Source organism: Haliaeetus albicilla, chromosome 9 (assembly GCF_947461875.1).
Source record: "Haliaeetus albicilla chromosome 9, bHalAlb1.1, whole genome shotgun sequence".
Lineage (NCBI taxonomy): Eukaryota > Metazoa > Chordata > Aves > Accipitriformes > Accipitridae > Haliaeetus > Haliaeetus albicilla.
In genome coordinates, this window is record NC_091491.1 from 33,169,285 (window position 1) to 33,188,542 (window position 19,258).

Genomic DNA, 19,258 nt, shown 5'->3' on the forward strand with positions numbered 1-19,258 from the left:
CAGGTGCTTTCAGGAACCTTTCTTTCTTCTGTTTAGAAACACTATTATATAATCGAATAATTTCCTGTTTGAAGGGAAAGGAAATTAAGAAAATAAACAAAGATGCCAACATTTGTTAAAGCAGGCACAGTAGAGATTTATTACTCATGGTGTTTTCTTTTGTTGTCTCATCATTCCACAACAGATGTGGAAAGTTTTGACCACTTAAAATTCAGCTGCAAGCATCCTAGATACTTTCAATTTTCAAATTTCAGCAGGAGCAAGCATAAATTGTGGCAGGATGTAGTTAAAAGCAGAAGTAGAATATTACACAGTCCTCAGACATAAAACCAATGGAAGACTTGATTCTCCTCTCAAATATTTCCAATTATTTCCTTCCATTTGGTGAAAACCCCAAGGCTCTATAACACGCTGTAAAGTTTGCTACTGCAGAACAAATGCAGACTTGACTTCATTGACAGTTTTCAGCTTTTTAATAAAAGACATTGTAAAACTTTCAACATTACTCCATTTTTATTGAGGAAAATATAACATCTAAAAAATCCTCCTTGAATAAGAAATACTTTCAAACATAAATTAAGAAAAATCTCTTAAACTTCATATTTCTTACAGTGAGGGCAGATCTCGCATAAAACACATTCTTACAGATTTACAAAATCAGTCTGACATGATAGTTCATAAATAAAAGTTTTCAAGTCTTATCTTTTTCCTTTGTGGTGTTCATTAAAGAAATACTCGCCAAAAAAAAAAAAAAATCTTTCTTTTCAACCCACCATTTGCATGGTTCAATAAAGGGCCCATGATAAAGTGCTCAGCAGCATGACTGGCAGTGTAGAATACAAGCTTGGACTTTCTCTACTCCAGTGTATTTTGATGGTTCTTGAGGTATGTCCTACCTGAAAAAAAGACTCCAGTTTCTTTCCTCTATATTTATCCCTTTGGTCTCCTGTAGTTATTCTGTAAGCTTGATTTTTTTTTTCCTCCCCCCAAAATACTATTTCATTATGCACATATGTTTTCTGGTTTTCTTCCGAAACTGTAGCTTGGGTTAAAACATGCACATATTCTTCACCTGTATTTCTGAAGAACTGAGGTACCTTATGATTTGCTGTACAATGCTGGTTCTAAAAAACATGGGAAGAACACATGTTCAGAGCATACATGATTAAGGAGGTATTTTTACAAAGAAGTCACAGGCCTGACAGTTGGTACCAGTGGAAAAACAGCTGGGCTAAGTGTATCTTCTTTTTATTCCATTTAAAACTCAAAACAGCAAGAGGTGAGGCATTCCTCGGCTTTCCGATGTTTCTCGAAATGACAGTGTGAGAATTCTAGATTACCTTTTCATCACAGTTGTAAACGAAATCTGAAAGAAAATGAACAATGAAAAAAAAGCTATTTCATGAGTTAACTTCGTTGTCAAGAAAGAGAAGAAATTCATAAGGAATTAAAGTAAATCAGAGAAAAGAAAGATTTAGAAATTAAGGACAAAATGCAAGCTTTTCCTGTGAAACACCTTAAAAAAACCTAAAACTCATAAATCCCATCACTTCAGTAATTAGAACACACATAGACAAACTTTTAGAAAAATACAGACATTCAGCTCTGCTGTGATGCACCCCTTAGAAATCACTAACCCAACTTCTCAATAAGGCAGACTGCCTAGATCCTTCAGAGGTTAAATCCCTGAAAGCACTGAATGATTTAAAGTCCAGTCTTTAGAAAAGTCTATGCTGTTGAAGATTAGATTCAGACATTAATTTTTTCCACTGATAAGAAAACTATAACTGCCATTTCCAAATTCTTCAAGTTTTCAATTCCTGAAGAACCTAAACTGTTTGTTCCCTTGATGTGAGGGAGCACTCTTTGCCCAAGTCAAACCAGTTTCATGGAATATCATAAGAAAAGCATCTTTGAATATATTCCCTCTGTAATAATGGCCTTGCAATGTTTTGTTTCCAAAACAAGAGCAATAAAAGGATTTTGTTACATACTTCAGCTCCTAAATATTAAAATGAAAAGCTCCATGAGGAAAGTACATACAGGTCTTCGCCCATTTTTGTGAAGCACACACAATCCGTACTGCTTATGTGGTTTTAAGGACAAAATGTAATCATTGGTCAATATGACCTAGATTAAGAAAATTAGTAAACCAGTTCTAGTCTTGGGTGAAGAGCTTTTCCTAAGATTTTTGTTTTGTTTTTATTAAAACCTGAAAGGGAAAGAGCCAAGTATCTAGATGGTCTTGCTCTTGCCTAATAAGCAGAGTATTATCAAGGGCATGCTTTGATCCACCAACCAAATTAGGTGTCTTTAAACACTTGTTAAAATAATGCATTCAAAGTTCTCCTCTCCACCCAGTAAAAAGATCCTAAGTATTAGGTAGTCAGCATTCACATCCAACCCTTCAATATTACATGCACATCTAATTAAGCAAAACGCAATACCAAAATATTAAATAGGTAGCGTTAACTTGATCAGAATGGCTCACGGACCAAGAAGGATTGTAACGGTAGGATGCTATATGGGCTGGCTGTGAGGAAAAAAATAAAAAATGAAACTCCAGAGTAGTGAAAGCTAATCTTTGGATTGTCTGTCTGCTTTTCTTCTCTTTTTGCTGTGTTTTCTTAAGTCTTTACAACATTATAACACCACTAGAATTTCAAAATTGCTATATGTAGGATCCCAAATTAATATCAAATCCTATCAGATGGAGGAAGGACACGATACATAAAGCTAGCAGATCTATAGTGACACCAAGAATGAATATATCAAATTACATCCAACTGCATAAAGAGTGTTTACGCTCTTGAAAGCAAATGTAAAAGTCAAGTTCAACCACCTACTCATCACTAATAGTCCAATTTCTCTCAGATGTTACAGCAGAGGCAAGTACTGGGGAATGACTTGAGGGAGTAAATAATGACTTTAAAATAGTCATACTTCCATACATCTGAGCGGTATGAAAAGACAAAATTTTGTTAGCTGCTAACAAATGCTACTTTTCTGGCTGAGAAACAAAAAACCAAAGATTAACTGCTTTGCTGATCATCAGTTTGCAGCAAGTAAATGAGAACATTCAAAGTCCAGTCCACTAGTACATGACTCTCAATATTAGTTAATACATAAGCCTCAATGATGCCTCTGCAACACCTTTAGGACAACAGAAATTAAAAATGTATCACTCACTTCTTGCAATACTTGTCCAAGTGTCTCCCGGCTGTGAATGCGCTTCCTGTTGAAAACCAAAACCACATTTATTTCTGCACAAAGCATTGCAGGGATCTTGTAAACATCAATCATTTATCCCACTTCAAAAGGAGAAGACTGTTATGCTAGGCTTTGTTCCACATCCTTATGGAAACTTGATGCAATTTTATGGACTCTTAATGCAATCTTATGGAATCTACAAATTCTGATTCAGACCTGTTATTATTCTCATCAGGTGGAACTACCTGCAATAAGGCTTGCAATAGATTGCAGCTTCTCAAAAAACAACCCTGTTTTAATAAAAAGCTTAGTAAAATTTCAGCATAAATCCTAGCATCAGGACATAGCTGATACTCAGTTGCTGTAGTGCCATCTTCTCCAGCACTAGGCATCTGTTAATCAGTAACTGATGCAAGATTACGCATACTCTTTTTTTTTTTTCTCATTCTTCCAACGTAGTCAAACCTGTAACCAGTGCTTGCAAATGTAACAGCAATACAAAGACTTTAAAAAAAAAAAAAAAGATTATTTTCTATCAAAAGTGAGAACATGTCATTACAGTTATCATTTCCAAACATCCTGTAATGCATGCACTAAAAATACTAGACATGCAAATAGAAGGCAACATATTTTTACCTGTCTATTTTGGTTGCTATGACCACTGTAAAACTGCCTTCTGTATTGGGCAAGTAAGTAGAAGGTATAATTACATAACTTCCTGCAGGAAGTCTGCAAAGTTGGCTTACTTCCTGTGAATAGCAATGAGGTACACAGCTAACCAGTGGCTCCAAGTGTAGAAAAGAGGAAGTATGTGGTTTCCAGCTGCTGTTAGGCACCTGCAAGAAAGAATGAAAACATGCCTACCTTTTCATACATTTCAGGCCTCACAACGTTAAATTCCTGGTATACCATAGTAAGGTATTTTCCATATCTGTTCCACTCCAAATACTCACTGTTCTGGACAGAACTGTACGAGAGGGATGGGAAGGCTTCCAGAAAACCCACATGGCAGTATCACGTACAGATAAGTTATTCCTACCATGTTTGTAGACAGTTCATACAACCCACTACCCACATAGCTCAAAAGCTTTTTCTATTGTCTAACCTCACTCTTCCTCACTGCAGCCTAATGCCCTTGTTTTTCATCTCACAAATGTGGTGAACAGACTATATCCTTCCTCTTTTTAGTGGCCTTTCCTGTATTAAAAATTCATATTAGACTTCTCAGTCTCCTATAAGCATGAAAAAATGCCATTCTTTCAATCTTTCTTCACATAGTGTATATTTGAAGCTACATGATCATTCCTAATACTCAACTCCAGACTCTCCATTCAAGCAACACCTCTTCTGAAGCACATTTTCTAAAAATAAAGTTAGCTTTGCCTGCAAAGTAGCCACCTAACCAGAAGCTTCCCATCCTACATTTATGCAGTTCATCACTGGCAGATACATGTAGAACCTGTATTTGTCCATACCAAATCATATCTTGTTTTGTTTCAGATTGTCTGTTCAACATGTCAGTCCTTTTGAATTCTAATCTTGTCTGCAGACCCAACACCTCTTGCCAATGGACAAGTAAAAAATTAGCAGAGATAAAGTAAGTTTTCATGATCAATTACCAAAAACTCTGGTCCTCAATCACTAAGACACTGAGAATTCTTTGCAAATCCTCAAAAGAGTTCATAATTTCTAAAAGTAATTTAGAGCATTGGGAGGATTCAGTGGAACCAATTATCTGGTTACTATTCTACCTAGTGCGCAGTTACTCCATATCTTTCACAAGCATTACTTCACAGGACCAGCCTCTGTTTGTCCTAGAAGCAGCATGTCCCTTGCCAAGTGCAAGGAGCACTGAACTAACTGACAGGCTTTTACCTTCACACTTAGCAAATGAGCAATCAAACTGACCAAAGTCTTACCTGGAAAATATGGAAACCTATTGGACGACACTTGCTATCTTGGCAGTGCTGACGGAGGGTAACTTTCACACTGCTTTTTCCTGGTCCTGCAGGAATGGAGAGGGGAAAGCAGGGATTGATATGGAAGGAGGGGAAGTTCCTGCTACCTCCAGCACTTTGCCCATTTTTCCAGCATCCATGCAGCTGCACTGTCTCCCATTCACCTGCTGGGAGTTCTTCACAGAGGGCAGCATCTGTGGGTGGTGGCTTTAGCTCACTATCAAACGTAAGAGAGAAAAGAAACTAAAATGTATAAAACCTGTATGATTTCACAAAATCTAGAACACCAGCGCACAAAATTGAACTACTATTACATAAACTTACATGAATAGAATTCCTCCAAACTTTCAGCACAGAGAAGGAGAGAACTGTACAACTCTTAAATCCTTAGATAATTTACAGAACTCCACAAGAACAACATAGCATATACAAACCATGCACTAAAACCACGTTAAGATTTTTGTACATTCATGAAGTAATGCAGCTTAAATATTTTTTCCTCAATACCCTTCTGCTATTTGTCCTGTTTGAAAACAATACAGCTGACAGCGTCTTCTGGAGTACACAAGAGCACCTCAGTAAGTTCAAAGCATACACTGCATTCTTTTTTTATATTCACTATGTCTTTAATCAGAGGAAACTACCATTTTATCTGCTGACTTCATCACAGTAATGTTAACCCTATTTTGATCCTAGCCCAGCACTGCTTTTCACAGCCATATGAACAATTTAGTATCATTATCAGTTGTGCAACATTTGAAACCATATTTCAGCATAACTTGAAACTATCATCTGTTCTTATTTCCAGTTTTCCAGCTGAGAACACGTAACAGCTGTTACAATATTCTGCAATTGCCCATTCTAGACACACATCCAGGCTGGCACCTCTGTTTCAGTCTGAGGAAGTGTTCTTAACAGTAATACTACAAATTTTATCCCATCGCTGAAAGTGCAATATGTTCTACAGATAAAATATGGCCAGAAACCAAATATATTGCCAATAAGAAGTACACAATTTGCACCCACCCAGCAAAATTAGCCTCATAGTTTTGCAGACCTTCAATCTAAAACTTGATGTCACCTTCTTCCAAATTCTGTTGAGTAAATGATTAATGCATGTTCTGGCTTTGTAGTGTGATTTGCCAACTTCTTTCCAAGGAAATATGAGTTGATAATATACTACCAGAGTATATTAAAAAAAAAATTGAACAGCTGTTAAACATTATGTTTTGCCTCTGCATACAGCTTACCTGGTGCAAGCTGTTAGACAACCTCAGATTTTCTCAGGTTTATTGCAAGAAGAAACAACTTTGCTGACTCCACACAACTACTCATCATCCTATCTTCTTAAGTATTTATTTCAAGGCTATGGTCACCAACACAGAATTGCTCATGACTAATTGACTTTTAAGTGCTGAGATAGCTATGTAATCAGCTACAGTTAAAAAAGTTTAAAAAGTCACCAGAAGCTACTGGACTGACATTGCTGGTATTTCCTGTTGGATAAGCAAGCATTTTTATACAGAAAGAAAAGATTATTCCAATTCCATTATAAAAGTCTACTTTGTGTCACAAGCTATGAGGAAAAATCAGCTAGAACACAATATGCAGTGATCTTCCAAAGATTTTTATCATAATGGTGGTAAACCGCTTGAGACCTTCACAAATAAGAAGTTCAGCTGTATTGCCAGCGTCGAATGCTTTAATTCAAAAACCAATTCTTTGTTCAGCTAAAGATAACAGCATAAATGTCAGTGCTATTTTCCACACCTGCCCGGAAAAGATGAGCTGTGAGTATTATGCCATCTGAGTCCACTGCTGACACTCCATTTGCATTTGAAGCTGTAGTGGTCACTAATAACAAGGTTATATATCAGGCAATCTGTTAGTATGTGTTTTCCAGCATACATAATAATATACTGCTCTCCTTTTCTGTTGCTCACTGCAATAACAGCTACTTTTAACTTCTGTGGCACATCTTCATTTTTCCATACATTAAGAACTTCCACATATTGAGAAACATGTTCTGCAGAAACCTATTCAGTTCTTTTACAAAATACGCACTGTCTCAAAACACTAGGCTGCAGTTTAGAGGCAAGATGCTACTCATCTGACTACTTCTGACTGATATTTTAACAAGAGATGGTAGCAGCTTCATGCAAAAACCAAGAAGATATAACACTACTTACATGAATTCAAAGACAAACAATGCTGTTACTTGGTACTCTGCACAACCTTTCAAAAAACATTTTGAAGATTTACACTTAGTGCTATACTTCATATATTTGTTTATGTCAACAACTATAAGAAATTTTCTGTTTTGTTTTAAACCTACCTGAGAGAGATCCTTCCCGTTGAAAATACACGAAGCAAGAAATTCCCTACTGCATCTTTCAGAAAAGTGCTGGGAACAACAAGATAAAACCCAGGCGAAAGGTCACAGCACACATGCACTTCTCTATCATAGGAATGGCAGATGGTACCTACAACTGGAGGAGCAGAGAGGGTCTTTGGAAGGTTAAATCGTTTCTTCTCCACCTAGAATAGATGCATAATGATGTGTGGTGTTTTAGGAAAAATGAGGAGTTTTTAATAAAACTAAAAATGATAAAATATTTTTTTAAAACATTTTTAAACATGCATACATTTACAAAAGGAAACAATTAAGGAGGAGAACATTAGCAGATAAGCTGAACATCAAAGAGGAGTAGGAAGTGTTAATATTCAAGAGGAGTAAATTTAGGAATAGTCTTCCAATAATCAGCCTGAAATGTCATGTGCTAGTTTGGAACAGTCCCAAAAGTTCTGCTACTTGGCACTCAATGATAAGTACTAGTCCACTAATAGCTTGTACAGACAGTAACTGCATTGTGATATAAACAGGATCATCCTAACATAAATCAGAGATGTAAAATGTGTGAACACCTGAATCATATCACTGCCATAGGAAGTGAATGATTTTACTCAGATGTTTCAGTAATGCTTTAAAACTTCAATTTGGAAAAAGAAAAACGTCACTCCTGTATTACCTTCCAGACGTGCAATCCCACAGCCTGGTAATTCTTCCCCTGTGTGCCTTCAGTCAAAGATAGATTTTCCTCTGCTAAGCGAGTCAGATTTTTAATTCTTCCAGCCCAGTCAGGACTGTATTTCCTATGTTTCTGCAGCAGAGCAATGCACACCTCACTCTTTTCACAGACTCTCAGCCAGAACTTAGGGTTAGTAGGGAAGCTGCTGTTGTTACGGCAGCCACCTGCAGACCGGCCTCTCACCCAGGATCCAAAAAGATTCTGCGAGTGATACAGCACTTTCTCTAACAAAATAAGAAAAACATGGTGCGGATTTCAGACACCAGAGGCTACTTAATTTTATACAACAGATATATGGCAGAAATCCCCCAGCCCAACAAAACATGCTGTCATAGCCCTGACACTTTCTCCAAGCAGATGTTCACGACCAACATTTTGAGAGGCATGAGAATGAATATCACAACTGTTAATGGCAGATTGATGACATGATTTTTACAACAAGAAACTGCTTCTAGAAATCTGAAGTTTATCTCCCATAAAAAAAGAAAAAAATAAATCACAAGGCTGTCCAGAACAGCAGCCTTCTAGATGGAGAACACTAAAGTCTCAACAAACTAGCAAGTAACTAGATCTTAGAGAAATATCAGAGTCCTCTAAATAGCTTTAGTTTCCTCTTGTCCCTCTATTCTTCCCAGCAGAGATAAAAAAGGCCTATGGATCTAAAGGAGAGGGAAAGACTGAGAAAGAGAAATCATGGTCCAGTTGCATCCATTTGCATTTCAAATCAGTCTTTCCCATTGACATAACATTATTTCTATGAGAGAGATATTTTCTCATACCACACCTGTATAGAGGCTCTGAAGTTGTCCTTCCTCATTGACTGGAAAGCCCATGGTAACCTCATCAAATTCCCTGAAAAATTCCTCTTCATCAACCCAGAATTCTCCCTCTTGGATCTGTGAGAGGAGTTCTGAGGCAACTACTGGATCTAGCTGGCTCCATCCTTGACCACTGCACATAAGACAAAAGTTAACATTTAGTTCTTTGCCCAATAAAGTTCCATAACAATGTTCTATCAAATATCCCATGAAGTATGACAATAAGAGGAGGTTTCTTCATTTTATTGTCAAATACTTGCATTGAATATTTCTGTATACACGTTGCTAGGAAGCGAGGATAATAGAAAGTACGAATCACAACATAGCAAAGAAAACTTAGAAACAACCTAACACCAGATTGGATATAGCAGCATACTTCTAGGTGAAATAGCTACTTTGCTTACAACAGACAGTACAGTCCAAACTGTGAGAGCAAAATAAAGATTTTAAGAGTTGTTAAAAATAGCGATGAAAAAGTAAAACAAGCTGCACAGTGACTGTTCTGAAAGAATTTTAATGCTGTACAGTGAACATCAAAAACCACTGTCTGTATGAAGGAGCTGGTTATTCCCATGAATCTGCTGGCTAAGTCACAATAAACCAAGAATTTAAACACCTCATTATTTAGGGCCCATTAAAAGATAGTATCTTCAACATTTTTGATTGTTTCACTAACAACAAAGAACAGTTCTGCACTTGAATAAAACAGGGCTCTAAGGCCACCCAATGAAACGCTATCCTCTTGCAACTACACGGCAACTTGCTGTTTGGCAAAGAAACTACAAGAGACCAAGTGTATAACCAGAACTCGGCCAAAAGCAAAAAACAACAACTTAAGTCTCAATGTGATTAAGCCATCTTTTTAACTGAGGGGGAAAAAAACCTATTTCTCTAAAATGTTTATTAACATGATCATATTGTTATGGTATTTTAATGCTGAAAGCTTGCTCCTTTGGTCAAGAATTGGATGTTCTTTTGTACAGTCTAAATATGCTAACAATTTTCAAAATAAGCTAGCAGGGTCTGCCCTTTCATTCTTGTTACTTTGCTACATGAACTGCTAAACATATTTCTGCATTTCCTTTAAAACAGATCTCTTCCTATCTACTTTGTATCTACTCTTCTTCCTATCTACTTTGTATCTACTCTTCTTCCTATCTACTTTGTATCTACTCTTCTTCCTATCTACTTTGTATCTACTCTTCTTCCTATCTACTTTGTATCTACTCTTCTTCCTATCTACTGGATTCCAGCTTCTCCTATTCATATTAATCTACAGAAATGAGAGCACACAAGCAAGAAACACAAGCATCCTTCCTTCTGCTATATTTTGTTTTATACATACTCCTTTGCTTGTCTTCTGCAACTGAGACAAGATCAAATGAGAAGAGCCAAGTAAAGCTGAGTGACTACTTATAAGTCACAAACATCTTATGAGCAAAGATACTTAGATCAATTGCAGAACAACAAAAAAGCACCACAGAAATCAAGAGACAGAAAATAAATGAACATCTTAAGTTTATCTCTACAAAAAGATATGATGCTTTGATAAACAAAAAAAAGTTATTAAAAAAATTTAATTACCAGAACTAATAAATCAGAATGACTAGCCTTAGAACCAATGAGCTGCGTGAACTACTGAACTCTCTAAAGGATTGCATATCAACTGAAGACTCGCTCCTCTGCTATAGCCTATTAGCAGTATTTGCCTAGGCAATACATAGATACGCTCCGTGCTTTAAAACTTTCACAAATGATTGTCCAAATGAAAATAAACCTACTCACCCCTCACACCAGGGACCTCTCCAGCACCGCCTCCCCCAAGGATTTCTTATTCGCAGTAGGAAGATTTCCTTGCCTGACACTTCAGACAGATTCAACATGTCTATTACAATAAAGGCATGAAATTCTCCTAGTTCACTTGCACCTGAATAGGGGGGAAAAAAAAAAAAAAAAGCATTTGAAAGTAAACAAAAGAACCTGCTCCACATTTTGCAACGAATGACATGAAACTATCCTGTGAAAGAAGGCAATTTTGAGATAAAAGGAATTTATTTTTCAAGTCACTACAAAAACAGCATTAAAAACCCCAAACAGTTCATTTTAGTTGTGACTATAAAGAAATAAAATAAATTAAAATTTTAAAGCTTATTAACTCACTCTTCGATCTCAAACATCTACAAATTCTCAGTGCTGAAATTCACTGGAGTTTTTAATGTTTTTTAGCTGCTTTTTCAAGGGGTGGGTTGTTTGTGTTTGTTTTTGAGAACTGACCATATTAGCATCTAATGTAAAAAGCACACCTCAAAAGCACCCTCCATCCTGAACTCAATAACATCTTTAAATCTTTATTTATCCAAGGTTATACAAAATTGCACCATGAAATTCGTATGGTTCTAGAATCAGCACTATGCATTTTCTGGCTGCCTTGTGCTCTGAACCATGTTAAACAGACATGTACTTTTAAAATCTCTAGAACTTTACTGTTACCTTGTCTGGAACTAAGGACTGAGCAGCTTATTACACACTGTTCCTTCAGATTCATTAATCTTCTAAACACTGCTTTCTCCAAAACCATGCCAGTCTTCTCTTTCTCCATGTTTCTTTCAGGGCCTTTCAGGGTCCATCTTTCAGCAATTCCTCCAGTCAGATCAACCAAAGCATCTGCCACCTGACCTGCCCATAACTGTTCATAAGATCCATGCACTCTAAGGAAAAAAAAGGGGGGGGGCGGGGGGGGGAGAAGTTTCTACAAACAGCAGAACTAAAGAGACATGGTTCTTATGTACTTTCAACCCTGCCCTATATCATGATCATAGCTGTACCCTACCTCATATCCCCAAGTAGGCAAAAGAAAGGACATACTATTTTATTTATACAGAATACAACATCTAAAGAACATGTAAGCCATCGGACATTCCGCTTTTGATGGGAAGTTTAGTACAATTCATTCCATCCTATATAGAAACCGCTCTAGTCTAGTACTAGTCATTTGTACATTATCCATGCACTACATCATCTTTTGTGATATACTAACTGCATTCTGTATAAATAACATTTCTTCCTCTTCTTCAATTATTCTTTGTTCACTCTGCACAACTAACCAGAGTAGCACTTCCTTCAACAATTTAAGTAAATCCAGAGACTACCCTACCTGCTGCAGTGGATGTAAAACATAGCAAAAGAAATCAAGACTATAATAGAATGATAAGGCAAGATAAAACAATAAGATCTCTACAGAAAACAAAGAGTATTACCTTTCAGACCTACAGAGAAGCTTTAACATGTCATTGCTGCTTCAAAACTTCTGCTCAATGTATCTATAGTTGAATAAACTACTTCATATTTGAAGTCTTTTTCTGCCCTCTGCTGGCAACCACACAATCTTTCGCCCAAGTGCTTCTGGACATTTGATGTCTATCTTACCAATGTATTTTGTCTCCAAATTGTTTTGTCCATCTGGACAGCATTTTGATGGATGTGTCATAAAACATAAAACAGCTGCATTTTCAAACACATTAACAATATAGTTTTTTCTTCTCAAAATAATAAATCATCAAATTAAGTAAAAGAGCAGTGAAACTCATACAACCAGACCCTCAACTAGCATAAACTTACATAATGTTGTTGCTTTCCATGAAAATATTTGCGTGCTTTCTGCTCTTCATTGAGCCCTCAGCTGCCCTCAAATGCTGCACTAGTATAATATTTCCCTTTAATAAATTAGATGACCAATGGAGAATGATTTAATGAACATCATTTGAATCCTGATAATTCACTGCAGCTCTTACTTTTCATCATAATTCTCTCCCTAAGACTATCTTACCTCATATGCAACTAGAAACACACCTTACAGATCTACAGTTTAAAGAGCAACTTCTGCACAACCTAGTATGGGAATGCTAGCAGCCATTGTACTTTATATTGAATAATACACAGATCTATGCCCAAAGCAGTCAGATAAAATAAGTAAGCAGGAGGTATAAAAGTATTGTACCTCCCTTTACTTCCCTCAACAACAATGTTCACATACTTTGCATAAGCTTTTTCCAATAGTGGAAGCCAAAACAAATCCTCTGTCTGACACTGGGAAAAGCAGAGTTTACCACCAAGGCAAGGCAAACGATCGTCAATCGTCACTTCCACCCAGTGTCCAAACTGCCAGACTCGACAAGTGAAACAGCCTTGATACGACTCATCTGTCCAGCTGGGCTGACCTGGAGGGATCACCTAAATAGCAAAAGCCAGAATCAAGACAAATAATCAAATTTTTTTAATAAACAAAACCAGTTTAAAATATGCTGAATATCGACCGTTTGTAATAATCACAGAAAAAAAAAAGATCACAACAAAACCAGAAAACTAAGCATATCAAAACTAATACTCATATGGAGGCTTTGGATTCAAGAACAATATACAAATGTAAATGAGGTGAAGAAAACCTCTGAACCATGAAACTTCTCTATACCTTATTCAGTAGGTATTTACTCTTCTGCAAAGCTACACAGGCACACAGGAACCAACAGTCTCCCAAAATTCCTTGTTTCACTTGCACATCTTGCAGATTGTTTGAAAATAACCGAGGAGTAGAACAAATGTCCTAAAATTAAAAGGAGGGGAGTTAAAGCCAAATCCTGCATGACATTCTAAGGAAGTCTGTGTGTCAGGGAATGGGAGGGCTCCAGAGACCTCTAACAAAATAAGGGAATTTTTACTTCTCGAAAATGTCTTTTTCAGACACAGCCTAAGCAAGCAATAACAAATTACTGCCTCATGGCTATTTTACAGGTACTTTGTGAGGTAAGTCTAGTTCCCACATTAATTTTAGTACACAAATATCACCAACAGGTGCAACCTTAGCAGAGGCACCAATAAGTGAAAGACAACGTAATTCATCAGCCCCTTGCTAGACATACAATCAACTGTAATAGAACTGATGCCATTCACATTGAACTGCACATTCCAAGTCACAAAGTCTCCAAATTAGCATAAGAGAAAAACCTTTCCTAGGGCAAATAAAAATAGATTACTTGGTAGCAAAAGAGATAATTTCAAATGCAAAGTCCTGAACACTTAATGGGATCTGAAAGTGAGTTTTTAAAATGGTTCTTCTCTCACTTGTAAACACTGCAAGAGATAGAAGTTAACTGATCAGCCCTCAGCAGTAATCAAGGTGTAAGGTACGAAAGCAGGAAGTTGTACACTGGGCTTCATGCAGTCATTTGTTTGCCAATTCTGTCTGATAACCAACAGCTCTATCACTGTTCTACAGCCATCCACAGATGCAGGGGAGAAAAAAATTACCACTAAAGACAACATACTTTTTTTCTCCATTACATTTTTATAGCCTTCCCACATACACACACACAAAGGCAGTATCATAAATACTTCACATTAAATGAATGTACTGCAGAAATGCGTTCTAAATTTTTTAGCTCTCATATGGCTTGCTCTGAAACCCAGCTGTAAGTTTAAAAGCAACACAAATCACATGACAAGTTATAACTTCAAAAAAGTTTTCTTTCTTGTTATCAAATAAATCAACTATCACCAAAAAAAGCAATATCCTTCTGAAAAACTCTAAAATCCAGTTATTTGTTTTCAAGACAGTTATGCAATATATCAAAAAATCTGGGAATGACATAATGCTGTTTTTTAACTTGGTATGCACATTACTTGCATAATGAAACATAGTTATAATAAAATACCTGCATTTTCACTAGTGCCAGGAAATCCAAAAGTTCTACAACAGGATTTAAATCAAACAAACACCCAGACTTAAAAACTGTAACTCATATATTGTTAACACTGACATACCTTGGTTTTATCACTTCTATATTTCTAAACAATAAGAACACCTAGAAGCAATCATTCAATGCTAACTACCATTTACTATCTTAAAGTCCAGTTCTGCTAAAATCACAGACTTTTATACCTTAAAACTCACCTTAGGTCTCAACCAAGATATCTCGCCTCTGAATTGGGCGAGCGGGGTACAATAATCAAAAAATATAGAGGTATCACTAGCTGGAAACGTGGGGTCTGTGTAAAGGTCTCTTTTCAGGATTAATTGTTTTTTCTCTCCCAGCATTTTCAACACAATCCTAAGTAGCTTTGCTGGCTATTTCCAGGACTTTAGACTGCCAAGCACCAACCTAAAATATAAGCGAGCATTACTCGGGAATTGCAACAAACAAATAAGCAGGACAGATTTATTTAGAAACAGAAAGCCTCTCACTCTTTCCGCGAAGCACCCTGAACCACGCCATTGCTGGCTTCTTTCAGCACCTGATACCACCCTAGAGGTTCCCCGCTCTGCTGAAAAAGAGAAGGGGGGTCTCAGAGAAGACCTACGCCCAGAAGCCCACTTAGACCCCTTCTCCGCCCCTCTACGCACACTCTTCCCCACAAGACCCCCTCCACCAACACCCCTTTCCTCACAACCAGCCCCGACAAGGGTCCCTCCACACACGCCCACGCCCTCCTCCTACCCACCAGCCCCCCTGACGCAGACACCCTTCGCCCCAGCGGGCCTCAACCAGGCCACCTCCGCACACGTCCAGGCCACCCCCGGCCACCACAGAGCCCACCCCCGCCATCTCCTCACCGGGGGGCACGCCCCGCCGCCATGCCCGGGGCGGCCGTTACCGCGGCAACGCCGGACACTCTCCCACCCCTCCCTCAGCCTCTTGTCCAGCCCAGAGGTAACGGATTGGGCCGCCGACCAATGAAGAAGCGGCAGGCGGGCACGTGGTGCATGCACCACCAATCGGCCGCCGCCCTCGGAGCAGGGAAGGGACGGGTCCCAGCGTGCCCCGCGGCGGGCGGGCTCAGCTCCGCGGCCGCCTTCGGCCTCTCGGTGAGGGGAGTCGAGAGTCCCCGGGCACTCCGGGATTCGCGAGCCCAGGCGGTATTCCGTGCTGAGGAATACCTGGAAGAAACTGGAAATTTCTCCTCAGCAGAGCTGGAGGAGGAAAGCGCAACGGTCACCTGAACAGCTCTAAGAGGCTGAGGAAAAACGAAACCGAACTACAGTTTCATAAAGGTTATGACAGAGAAACTGTCGCAGAAATTGGTGACCCTCACAAAGCGGTTTCTCGAGATAATGGCAAAGATTACATTTTCAGATAGCTTATCACTAAGTAATTGTCCAAGGGCAGAACTGACAAAGGAAGTATGCAGCTCCTTGTACTTTGATAGCTACTTCTGCCTAGTGATACAGAAAAAATACACTGAAAAATACTGACTTGCTGAAAGAACAATGACAAAGGAAAGAAATGCAGAAAGAGAATGCCACTTGCAGGCGCCATCCTTCAGCAAACCACTGCTAGCTCCAAGGGTTTGGGGACAGGTCAAGGCATGCTGAAGCAGACTGCTTTCTTTTTTGTATTTCAGCCTTTTATGTTAATGTTTCTAAAGAAGTTCAAGTGTGGTCAAGCAAGCAGGTTGCTGAGCCAGTGTGAAAGGCCACAACGTTTACCAAAAAAGCTGTTCTTCACACTCACCTATAAGGATGGGTTTGAGTGTAAGGGTTATGTCACCTGGTCCTTGGGTAGAGAGGTTGTCTTAACGAGAGAGATCCACAGAAAACATTGGTCTAATTCGTTTCTATCAGAAATGAATGTAGAAATCCTCCTCACAAACCCCACAGGTAACTGCAGTATCTGTCCAACCACTGACCAATCCAGAAACACATTCTTTGCCCCTTGCTTATCCCTGTTGTATGGACATAAGGCTTCTCCCCCACATACAGCAAATTTAATCAACAAACAAGACTTTTCATGTTCGAGTTTTGACCCTTTCAGGAGCAAAGGAAACATTGCCGTCAATAAGAATAAGGAGCCCTCTTGTCTACGGCTCATGCAAGAGAGCTGCAGCTGCACGGGCTGCAAGCAAGCTGACACAGGAGAGGTCTGTTGGGGGAGGGAAAGGGAAAAAAAAAAGGCCTCTGTCTCAGGAACAGTGAGGCTCTCATCTGTGTGATTTCACCCTTGCTGCTTTCTTTAGGAAACAGCCATCACAGACCACAACTGCATAAATTCCATTAAAGGACAGACTCTAGAAAGCAGGATGAATGTTGAGCTCTAACTCTAAATATAGTAGATCCGACCTGGAACAGTGAACTAGTTAAACACCTAACAGTATTTATTTATGATGCTATTAGAAGAAGGAAAGAGATGGACATTACCTTGGTCTCTAAGATATTTGACATGCTTTCCTTGCCCCACTGCAAAGTTGGAAATGGGCAAATTCATCCATTATGCAGCTGGCAATGTTTTTTTCCTATTAACCCCAAACTCTTTGGAACAAAAGCAGCAGAAAATTTTCTCTGCTACCTCTTGGCAATCCTACTGGATTAAACTATTCCTGAAGACAGAAACACAGGTCTATTTAGACAGTAAGTCTTGAACATTTTAAGACAAAATGACACTTGCCTTTTTGTCAATCTGTTTCTCAGTGCACTTTACATAGGTGCTTCGTATTTCCTCATAAAAGAGGAAAGCAGACACTGAGAGGCTGAGTCCAGTTGCTATGGAAATGTAAACAGTTAAAAGGGATTTGCATCCAGTTAAATAGCCAGCTCATTTCCACGTGAACAAACACTATCCTTTGACAGAGTAGCATTTGATATTTTTGTGATTGTTTTCCAGTTTGGGGGTTTCATCAATGTCATGCTTGCTTTCATCTCCAACTCCAGATGGTTCAAGGACAGGGAGACCAGTAGAAGCGAACGAGCAATGGTGGTTGGGCCCAACATGTGTTTGTTTCTGCAAACTCAGACACACCTAAGTTGTTCAAATTCCACAGGGGAGCTCTTCCAATTCTGTGGATCCTGACACCAGGCTTAAGAAGGGCACAGGCTTAGTCCCTGCAATACCACTAGGCTGACAGTGGTCAGAGCTGTGTCAGAGGAACAGCACAGAACGTCATTTTGCTTAAGGGAGATTTTGGAGGGGATATTTGGGATTTATGGTCAGAAGAGCATGGTATGGAAGGAGTCTCTGATGGTTTTCCTCAGCCAGCCAGAAGCAGCCTGGTACAGCTGTGCTCTTCAGCTACTGGGAAGACAGACTCAGTCTTCTTCCAGAAAGATGGAGTGGCTTGGTCTGAGGAAGACTCCCACTGGTAGGCAAAGATCTCCCTCATTACCTCAGGCATGCCCAGAGGTAGAGCACAGCTCCAAACTTCCATGCCGTCTACCACAGCACACAAGAACAAGGTGGTACAAGACACCAAAATTAAAACAATGCAAAAAGCTGATGCTTCCCTTGGTCATTCACCTAGGGTCATACACCTGGAACGTCAACCAGTTTACTATGACTTAATCCCTGTGACCCTTTCCACTAAATCACAGGAGCATGCAGAATATCCCATCCCCCACCCTTTCTTACAACCTCCCACTCTTCCTTAAGACCCTGCATCTCAGCAAGTATGCTTTTGGAAAAGGGTCCAATGCTCTGCAAAACCCATTAATGCCATTTCTTAAATTTTAGAGACTTGTCTCTAGTATATTAGAACACATCTCTTTCTTGTGGGGCACAGAGCACGCTATGTTCAGCACAATCCTAATTCTCTTGACAAGAAATCAGAAGTGTAAGACTTGAGTTTTCCAGTGCAGAAGGTGCATGCACATAGAGGAGTGAGGGGAAGTGTTCACACAGGCTCAATCATTTAATGCAACCAGCTAGTCTCCCTCCGTATAGAGCGAAAAGCCACCTCTGGAGTATGGAATAGCTTTTCTCTACACTCCTTTAACTATAAAAGAAAAGGTTGCCATGTTCATGTAACACATGCTCTAACAGGTGCCCAAATTACTATTGTAATGAATGAAAAAACAGGATAAATGCACATTATTAATAAAAAATTCTTATTAAGTTGGTGCAGAATACAGAGCAGCATTTGAGGTAATTTTTGAGAAACAGTGTGCAATTTCCACTTTAAAAGGATGCTGAAACATCATGCTCCACCCCAGAGCTAAAGCAATACATGAAGTGTGGAAGACATACCTTGCAGCAAGAGACCAAACAACTCAATCTGTTTTCTTTAAGAATTAACAGGTACTTACATGGGAGAGAGGTTAGTAAAAGTAAGCAGTTTATGTTTCGCAAACAAAGCAGTAGTTTCAAGAGCTTGAAACCAGACAAATCCAAACTAGAAATTAGGTATGCAGTTTTAGGAATGC

The 19,258-nt window shown here is 38.8% G+C and overlaps 1 protein-coding gene across 5 annotated transcripts; it reads right to left on the reverse strand.

Annotated features, from left to right (window-relative positions):
- Window positions 1-458: 458 nt before the first annotated feature.
- CAPN10 (calpain 10) lies at window positions 459-15,806 on the reverse strand. 5 transcript variants are annotated; one of them, XM_069792526.1, is made up of 15 exons: window positions 15,683-15,792; window positions 15,314-15,393; window positions 15,023-15,230; window positions 13,544-13,675; window positions 13,109-13,305; window positions 11,566-11,783; window positions 10,861-11,002; window positions 9,042-9,208; window positions 8,198-8,481; window positions 7,504-7,706; window positions 5,333-5,385; window positions 5,130-5,215; window positions 3,847-4,046; window positions 3,190-3,235; window positions 459-1,366 (listed from the first exon to the last, which is right to left on the reverse strand). In XM_069792526.1, the coding sequence occupies exons 3-15, from the start codon at window positions 15,164-15,166 to the stop codon at window positions 1,337-1,339; spliced, it is 1,902 nt and encodes a 633-aa protein (XP_069648627.1). In that variant the 5' UTR covers window positions 15,167-15,230; window positions 15,314-15,393; window positions 15,683-15,792; the 3' UTR covers window positions 459-1,336. The 5 variants fall into 5 exon arrangements, with proteins under 5 accessions (XP_069648627.1, XP_069648623.1, XP_069648624.1 ...); XM_069792522.1 differs by having other exon boundaries at window positions 5,130-5,385; window positions 15,683-15,791; XM_069792523.1 differs by having other exon boundaries at window positions 5,130-5,385; window positions 15,314-15,390; window positions 15,683-15,783.
- Between the last annotated feature and the right edge of the window lie 3,452 nt (window positions 15,807-19,258).